The sequence below is a fragment of the Xenopus laevis genome, chromosome 8L (assembly GCF_017654675.1).
Source record: "Xenopus laevis strain J_2021 chromosome 8L, Xenopus_laevis_v10.1, whole genome shotgun sequence".
NCBI lineage: Eukaryota > Metazoa > Chordata > Amphibia > Anura > Pipidae > Xenopus > Xenopus laevis.
Genome location: NC_054385.1, coordinates 113,769,110 through 113,778,391, shown reverse-complemented (window position 1 = coordinate 113,778,391; position 9,282 = coordinate 113,769,110). Strand labels below are relative to the sequence as shown.

The 9,282-nt window shown below is 38.5% G+C and overlaps 1 protein-coding gene across 1 annotated transcript; it reads left to right on the top strand.

The window, feature by feature from the left end:
* Positions 1 to 6,239: 6,239 nt before the first annotated feature.
* Positions 6,240 to 7,808, top strand: LOC108698994 (olfactory receptor 11A1). Its single transcript, XM_018230852.2, has one exon. The coding sequence runs from the start codon at positions 6,581 to 6,583 to the stop codon at positions 7,526 to 7,528; it is 948 nt and encodes a 315-aa protein (XP_018086341.1). The 5' UTR covers positions 6,240 to 6,580; the 3' UTR covers positions 7,529 to 7,808.
* The last annotated feature ends 1,474 nt before the right edge of the window (positions 7,809 to 9,282 follow it).

Genomic DNA, 9,282 nt, shown 5'->3' with positions numbered 1-9,282 from the left:
TCACCAGCGGGATGGCACTTGGAGCACTTTGTTTTCCAAAGCCGCCCTAAGTTTCCTCATAAGGCAACTTGGGGCGACTTTTGGAAAACGAAGGGGAAGGCAGTTCAGGGAGATTAGTTGCCAGAAGAAGAGGAGATTTGTTGCTGGACGACTAATCTCCCCGAATCTGCCCATGTGTCTCTGCCCTTATTGGAAATTATGTCTCCAAACAATGTAGACCATAGAGCTGACCACAGAAGCTCTTTTATATGGTGTCCTCTTAGATCACCTGATTTAGGAGGGGTTGTTAAACAGTACTGAGGAAAGAATGGGCAAATGGGTCTGGCCCACTAGAGGATCTTCTGGTACTCTGGCAAGCCTGTTTGAGCCTATCCTCAAGTTATGCATTTCTGTATGTGTTTGCACATAATCTCCCTGGAATATGCACTCAAAATGCATTCTCAAAATGGTTTTTAACAGTCTTCTTCCTCAGATAACTACAGATTAAATAACAATAATTCACTTGGTTGAATAAACTAGTCCACATTGTTGCATGATGCATGAGTCATCAGTCCTAGAGTCATTATATCTATCAGTGAAGTGTACGTTGTATATACAAATGCAGGGCCTGACTGGGATCTGGGTGCAGATCTGGACCGGCGGGGCCCACAAGAGCCACGGACCACCAGGTTTTTTCCCGGTGTCCTGCCGGCCCAGTCCAACTCTGTACAAATGCACAGTAAATTTATGCACTAAACCAAACTTTGAAGCACATTTGAATGTGCAGTGTCCCTTTAAAGTAGAGGTTCCCAAACTTGGGTTGGGTCCATTCTGAAAGTTGCTAGTTGATCCAGAGGAACGCAAAAGGGTAAATTTATGTAAAAAGTAAATGTAATGAACACCAGTTAAAATGAGCTTTTTTTATGTGTTCGTTTCTAGTTGTGGCTTATGTTATTAAACATTCCAGTCTGAGAAAGCAAAAATGTCCATTGCTTTATAGAATATGGGGGAACATTTTATACTCCCTCCGATGTTCTGGTATGTTTATTACAATTGTTCTATATGTCCGTTTTTTACCAGGCTTGTCTCAATGAACCATGAAAAGCACTATCGAATGGTCGAATAGTCGAACGATTTTTAGTTCGAATCGTTTGAGTCTAAGTTGTAGTCGAAGGTCGTAGTAGCCTATTCAATAGTCGAAGTACCTAAAAAAAACCTTCAAAATTCTAAGTTTTTTTACTTCAAATCCTTCACTCGAGCTTTGTAAATGTGCCCCGAAGTGTATGAATATTAATATTTGCTGCTATAAAAAGCCTCTTCTCTTCTGAAAGTCTTTCCGCCTGATTTTGAAACATTTTTGGTGGAATATACTTCCCCTTCAGCCTCAAAATTAGCAAGCATGCCCACTGGTTTTGGGCAACAATGCCTGGCTCACAGTTTGCATTCCAGTTCATCCCACAGATGTTCAATTTTGAGGTCAGGGCTCAGTGCAGACAAAGGGCCATTCCTAAACACAAAATAGTAACCATGGAATTGTCAAGACAATCATAGTACACTGTAAAGTTAAAAAGAGCCTTAGGGGAACAAGCATGTGACATCACGCGCATGTGCATAATGAGCAATTCGGGGCAACTTTTCATTCTGCGCATGCGAGTGACTGGACATGACTGCTCACACCTGGAGCTCCCTCCCAGTGTGGTAGCTCAGTGCTGGCGGGGGGCATTTAAAAAAAAAAAACTACTGTTATCCCCAACCGGAATGCGGGACTCTATTAGCCCACACCTTTGGTTGGGGATACCATTTTTACTCAACAGGTGCCCTTTAACTATTTAGGAATTTACTTCATGCTCCACTTATATCTTTTGTACATAGCTGTTGCTCTTTGTTTTTTTCTTCACCCACACAAGTGATACATACACACAGGACTTGCTGAATCAATCTTCCAAAGGTTTATTTTGTGTATATATAAAGAGACATTATTTTAAACCATCTGACTTTTTCCTGGCACCATTTTGATGTTTTATAAAAAAAAATGAATACATTATTTTTTTTAAAAACTTCATGAGATTTACAGCACATAAGTGTTCCCATTAAAATGACAAACCTGTTTGCTGTACAGAGAAACTGAGCTTTCATATAGGATATGCATAGAATATTGAGCATAAGCCACCTCTTTAAAGGGCACCTGTTGGGCGAAAATATTTTCCCAAACCAGGTGCGGGCTAATAGAGCTCATTATGTGCAAGCGCTCTGCACAACATGGCTGCACACACCTGGAGCTCGCTCCCGGTGCAAGAGTCGTAGATTAAATTTTGAGATAAAGGGTTGCTTCTCATGAGGTTCACCATAAATCACCGTGTGCAGGGCATGTGCCATGTCATACCCAATACCTATTGTAAGTGATATGGTTGTTCATTGTGTAATATGAAGTATGAGGGGCACATTTACTAAGGGTCGAAGTAAAATCCTTCGAATATCGAATTCGAAGGATTTACCGCAAATCCTACGATCGAAGGAAAAATCCTTCGATCGATTCGAAGGATTTTAATCGATCGATCGAAGGATTTTCCTTCGATCAAAAAAACCTTAGAAAAGTGATGGGGAAGGTCCCCATAGGCTAACATTGTACCTCGGTAGGTTTAAACTGCCGAAGTATGTAGTCGAAGGTTTTTTTAAAGAGACTACTTCGACTATCGAATGGTTGAATAGTCAAACAATTTTTAGTTCGAATCAAAGTAGTAGTCGAAGGTCGTAGTAGCCTATTTGATGGTCGAAGTACCCAAAAAGTTTTTTTACTTCGAATCCTTCACTCGAGCTTAGTAAATATGCCCCTGAGTGTATCATTCATTAAACAGGCTGCAATGTAAATCCCAGAGGAATTGTCTGTAGATTTTGAACCACAAGGTTTGTAAAATCATCATCTGAAGATTTCATAGGATGAGCACCTGTGATGTAACTATACATGATGCAGACCCCGCAGTTGCAGAGGGGCCCTATACCTAATAAAAAAACCCTCCTCCTCAGCTGCTATCTTACCTGCAATGAGGAAGGGGGATGCAAGTCGGGTGGGAGTGGGGCAAAGGAGGGACGGGAAGTGGGAGGGAGGACAGGGATCGGAGTGCACCTGGCTCCTCTGAAGATTTTTTTGCAGGGGGGGCCAGGCATACTCTAGTTACGCCACTGATGAGCACTGAAGCCGGGAATGGCTCCTTGATGACTGGAGAGAATTTAAGTGGACCTGTCACCCAGACACAAAAATCTGTATAATAAAAGTCCTTTTCAAATTAAACATGAAATCCAATTTCTATTTTTTATTAAAGCATTCATAGCTGCTGTAAGCTCATTTAAACATCTCAGATGTCAATCAAATATTGTCTGCCCCTCCCCTATGCGATGGGCATAGAGACGGGGCAGACAATTACTTTCACTTTCCATTCAGCACTTCCTAGATGTCACTGCTCTCCAGACATTCCCCCGTTCTCTTTACCATTTAATTGTGTAGCCAGGGCATGGGGATGGACATCAGGTCCCCCATTCTGGTGCACAAACAAGATTCTGAGATGAAGCAAGGCTTCCCTTAAAAACAGTGTCCAAAATGGCTGCTGCCTGCTTGCTATCATTTTGAATTTCCAGACTGAAGGAAACAAGATTCAAATAATTTAAACAGTGTAATTAAAGTTCATTTTGCTTGACTAATGTGATAAAATAGGATTTTTAATAATTTTTTTGGGTGACGGATCCCCTTTAAGGACCCATTGAGTAAAGAAAACAAAAAGCTATTAATGTTATAGGAATGAACTTGCAGTTGGCCCTTCTGATTCAAAATTTGGGGGGGTTATTTATCAATAAAATTGATTGCGTTTTTGGCAAAAAAAAAACTCGAATTGAGTTTTCGGCCAAAATCCTCCGAAAAAAAAACTTGAACATTAAACAGGCTTTTAACATTCTCAAATGGTTTAAGGGGCCTCTACCAACTGACTTCTATATGACCTTGACAGGTTTAAGATGGTGTAATTTTACATTCAACTGCGTATCTTGAAATAAATGATGATGATTCAAGCTATTTCCAAGGTCAGGGTATAATAAGTACATTTTTTAAAAAAAAACTAAAATTATTCGAGTTCTTTTTTTACCCGAAAATGTGACTTTTGACCAAAAAATACAACTCGAAAACTAAATTTTTTGTGGAAAAAACAACCTTAATAAATCCGCCCCATCATATGTAGTTTTAAATAGGTAAACAAATCTTGCTGTGCCCGGGGGTACCTGATAACAGGAATAATTGTTGTCCCTTTGGTAATAACTAAGATAATGTGATAACATCCTATGAGATAAGACGACTGTTTATAAAATGTCTCTAGCACCATGTCATCCAATCACACATTACTAAATGTCAATGAATCTTTTGTCTATGGTAAGTGAAATATACTGTATAGCTATAATGTGAGGCATTTGGTCATTTTGTGGTCTTCCAAATACTTTTTAAATACTTTGTACATTATCTATATTATAAAACAAAATCTAGAACTAGGGTTAAACCTGATTCTTATATTCCTTTTTTACAATTGTAGTGCGACAGATATAACAAAATATACAGTATATTGAAATTCAAATTCTATTGGCTAAAAAGCTTATATAATGTATTAAAAAAACCATTGCATCTATGGTTCAATTTCTGCAAATTTTGCAACGACCAGCATACCCTTGTTTATTCAAAGCATATTGTCGTTATTTCGGTTGAAGCTCGTCAGCATTACAAAGTTTGTCTATCTCTGTATCCATCTGTTTTGTGACAGTTTAGTCACTGAAAACACAAATATTGGTTGGCAATTAATCCAGTAGTGTCAGCAACCTTTTTATAACACCGATTCTAATCAGCTAAGGCAAGACTGCACATTTTGACTGCAGGATATAATGGTCACAGTTGACTTATTGAGAACATTAAAGGGAAGATTTATCAAGGGTCGAATTTCGAAGTGTAAAATACTTCGAAATTCGACCATCTAATTAAAATACTTTGAATAACGAAATCGAAGTATTTTTCACCGAATTTGCCCATCGAACGATCGAAGTAAAATCGTTCAAATTGAACGATTTTACTTCGATGTGTGAAGACTTAGAAAAATGGTCTAGAAGGTCCTCATAGGCTAACATAGCACTTCAGCAGGTTTAATTTGGCGAACTAATGAAGTCGAAGTCTTCGATTATCGAATGGTCGAATATTCAAACGATTTTTACTTCGAATCAAAGTCGAAGTAAATTCGAAGTCGTAGTATCGTATTCGATGGTCGAAGTATCCAAGAAATTACTTTGAATTTCTAATTTTTTTACTTAGAAAATTCCCTCGAATTCACTTCGACCCTTGATAAATCTGCCCCTAATTTTTTATTATTTATTTATTAATGTCTACCCACCCTTATTTTGGCAACCAACCAACAAGCCTTGCTGCTGAATAACTCTTTAAAAAACATTTTTTATTTTTTTATGTGAGCAAGATTTTGCAAAAATGTAAAGCTCCCCAGGTTTTAAATGCAATAAAATTAACACCTGCTTTGATAAGATATTATTTTCAGACTTAATTGATGCACCTACACACAAACAACTGACACTTTTCACCATACCAGAAATGATACAATTCATGTTGCCATTGACACACCTACACACAAAACAACCTCCTCAACATGTCACTTACCAGTCATATGCTTCTTGAGTTTGAAACATTGTTTCATGAATTTAGGGAAATGATAACGCCTATGTGGCTTATTACCTGTAAATTGTATACTTTACACATCATTGCACTTGCCCTGCAAATGAGCCTTTAAGTATATTGCATAGACCTTGGAATAGTGACTGCTGAGAAGCCAAATGATATTATCAAAGGTCTCTCTATGGTCCCCCTTTAAAGGCTTTGCTGTGACGAATGGCAATTTCTAACTATACCACCAATAACTGTATTTTATAGTTGTGTAAAGCTTAACACTAGGGGTTATTTATCAAAAGTTGATTTTTAAAGTTTTATATACCTCGAATGAACACACAACTCATATTTTTGAAAAACTCAGAAAAACTTGAATCAGCGAGTTCGGGATTAAAAACCCAGAAATTCGAATTGATCGAGTTTTTGGCAAAACCCTCCAAAAGAACTTGAACATCATGAAGGCCATTAACATCTTCAAATGGTCCAAGGGACCTCTGCCATTGACTCCTACAACCTCAACAGGGTTTAGGTCATTATTTTCCGATTTGAGCTATTTCCAGGGCCAGGGTATAATAAATTCTAGTTTTATTCAAAAAAAAAACTTAGTTTTTTTTAACCCAAAAATTTTAATTTTGACTATAGAAATAAACTCGAAAACATGAATTTTCATGGAAAACCCAACTTGTACCTTAATAAATCTGCCCCTAATTCGTTTGTAGTTAGGAAATAATTCATTATATAATACTAGAAGGGCATTTCATTCTATTCAGTCAAATTACATCAATTCATTGATAATATTTCCACATAATGTATAATAGCATGTAACACTGGTTATGTTGTATTTTTTTGGTTATATGTTACAGTTGTGGGAAAGACTGTTCCAAAAGCTACTATTATTCCGTCATGGAGCGGCAAAATGAAACCTTTGTCACAGAGTTCTTTCTTGTAGGAATCCACGGTGTTCATGACTACAACATTTTGCTCTCATGTGTGTTCCTCGTGATTTATATGGCAACAATAGCAGGGAACGCTACAATTTTCTTCCTAATTTTTTCTAGCCAAAGTCTAAAATCACCAATGTACTTTTTCCTAAGTCACTTGTCTTTAGCCGATATTTGTCTTGCGACAAACATTGTTCCTAACATGTTATATGTAATTATGAAGAAAGGTGGCACTGTATCCTTTGTGGGCTGCATAACACAGCTGTATCTTTTTGGAGTGTTTGCAGTTACAGAGTGTCTTCTACTGGCTGTAATGTCCTATGATCGATTCCTGGCAATCAGTTATGCTCTCCACTATGCTGGTATCATGAACCCAAGGCTTTGTGTTCATTTGACCTCTTGTTCTTGGATACTGGGTTTTATCCTCACCATGATCACTGTTGGTCTGGTGTGGGAGCTGAGGTTCTGTGGTCCCAATGTCATTGATCATTTCTTCTGTGATCTCGTTCCTCTCTTAGCCCTTTCCTGTTCAGACATTTCTTCAGTGACATATTCTAACTTTATTATTGCTGCTCCAGTAACGTTGTTCCCGTTTGTGTTCATACTCATGTCCTATGTCAGAATCTTCCTCACAATTTTAAATATACCATCCAGCACTGGGAGGCAGAAAGCCTTCTCTACCTGCAGTTCTCATCTCGTTGTTGTGTGCATTTATTTTGGGACTCTAATAGCGCAGTATGTTGCTCCATCCAAAAGCCATTCTGAGGATTTAAAACAAATCCTGTCACTTCTTTACACCGTTGTGACTCCTCTGTCCAACCCTGTCATATATAGCATGAGAAATCAAGAAATAATGAAGGCTTTGATATCATGTATCTGTAAAAATGTGAGGTATTCTAAAACATATTAATATTCTTTTATCACTATTCAACTGGACTTGTACAGATTCTGAGGGTATCCCCCAGGTTAAAGGAACATTACAGCGTCACAGCTCAGTACATCGCATTTACATCAAATGTATGTTTTATATCTACTGTAATTTAAGTGATGTATGTAATATATGTAGTGACAGTGAAAAGATCACCCACTGGAGCCCTGCAGATTAAGAACCTCAAAATTGACTCCAGTTCATGCTATTGAATCTGAAGTTTACTGCCTTCCCTAACAGTTTTCTTATACATAGATGGACTTGTTATCCAGAATGTTTGGAACCTGGTATTTTTCAGACAACGGATCTGTCTGTAATTTGGGTCTTCATACCTTAAGTCTACTAGAAAAGCATTTGAACATTAAATACATCCAATCGGCCGTTTTAGTACCAATAAGGATTCATTATTTCTTAGTTTGTATCAAGTATAAGGCACTGTTTTATTATTACAGAGACAAAAAAAAATGGATTATTGGGATAAAATTGAGTCTATGGGAAATGGCCTTTCCATAATTCAGAGCTTTCTCCAAAATGCGTTTCCGGATAATGGATCCCCTACCTGTACCATTATCATACATTCATATTCCCAAAATGCAGCAGAGATGTTTTCTCTATGTTGACAGTTGTTCCAGATTCTTTGGGGCAAATACACTAACCAGCGAAAATTCGCCAGAGCTGGCTTCATGCACATCACAACATTCGTCTGGACAACGCTAATTCACGAAGATCCAAAGTTGCACACAGGGTACCGGACGCTGGCGAAATTACACCAGCGAAATTACGCTCAGCAGTTCGAAGTTACGCTAGCGTTGGCTAATTAGCATACGGCGTGTAGTTAAAGTACAATGGCCGTATATGTTGCAGCAAATACATTACACTACACAAGGCCAGGGAACCTTAATAAAATTATATAGAGTTGTTATATTGCCCTACACATGTGTCCACAGTACAGTTTAGGTGCCATATGTTAGCAAATGTAGGGGGGAAGGAGGGTACCCCCAAAAAAAATGTATGATCTTTTTGAGTCTATCACCCTTTAAATGGGAAAAAACTCTTTTGAGGAACTCCTATCTACTCTATTGCACTTCGCCTGGTCTGAGGTGGAGAAGGCAATAGAGGTAACGGTCAGTAAAATCAAAAACTTAGTGAATTTGCATAGTAACGCTCTTTCGCTAGACCAAAAATTTGTCTGGCGTTAGAGTGCGAAGTTGCGCCAGAGTCTATCTCCTTGGCGAAATTACGCCAGCTACCGTTCTATCCCCCTCTATCTCAAAGGCTTATAAATGAACTTCTAGCAGCACCTGTTCCTGGCACAGGGAAGTGCCCTGTTCAAGGGAAACCTAAAATGCATACCTGCAATGGGCAGGGTTTACAAATTGGGAGGGGATCATACATCACATCCATGCTACAAGTGCTTGAAGATCTGGGATTCTATACTGGATGATGCTGGAAGTTGCCAACAAAAATCTGGGGACTTGGGTCAGGAAATAGGAGCTGGAAGAAAAATTACAAAACTGGATTTATGCAGTCACTCCGACAATATAATTTCCTCTGTTCTGTTAAACTTTGGTGTAACACAAATGAGAGGGGCACATGGGTGTGTCATACCAGGGCAGCAATGCTCTAGTGAGTACACATGAGAGCCCAATGAGAAACCTCTAGTCAGAGATTCCATATTCCCTCTAATTTATACCCACTAGTCAGAATGAATGGTTTCTTGGGGTCTGTAAACACTA

What these genes read in the sequence shown, in the direction of transcription:
- LOC108698994 (XM_018230852.2), top strand. Translation starts at nt 6,581, where the DNA reads ATGGAGCGGCAAAATGAAACCTTTGTCACAGAGTTCTTTCTTGTAGGA.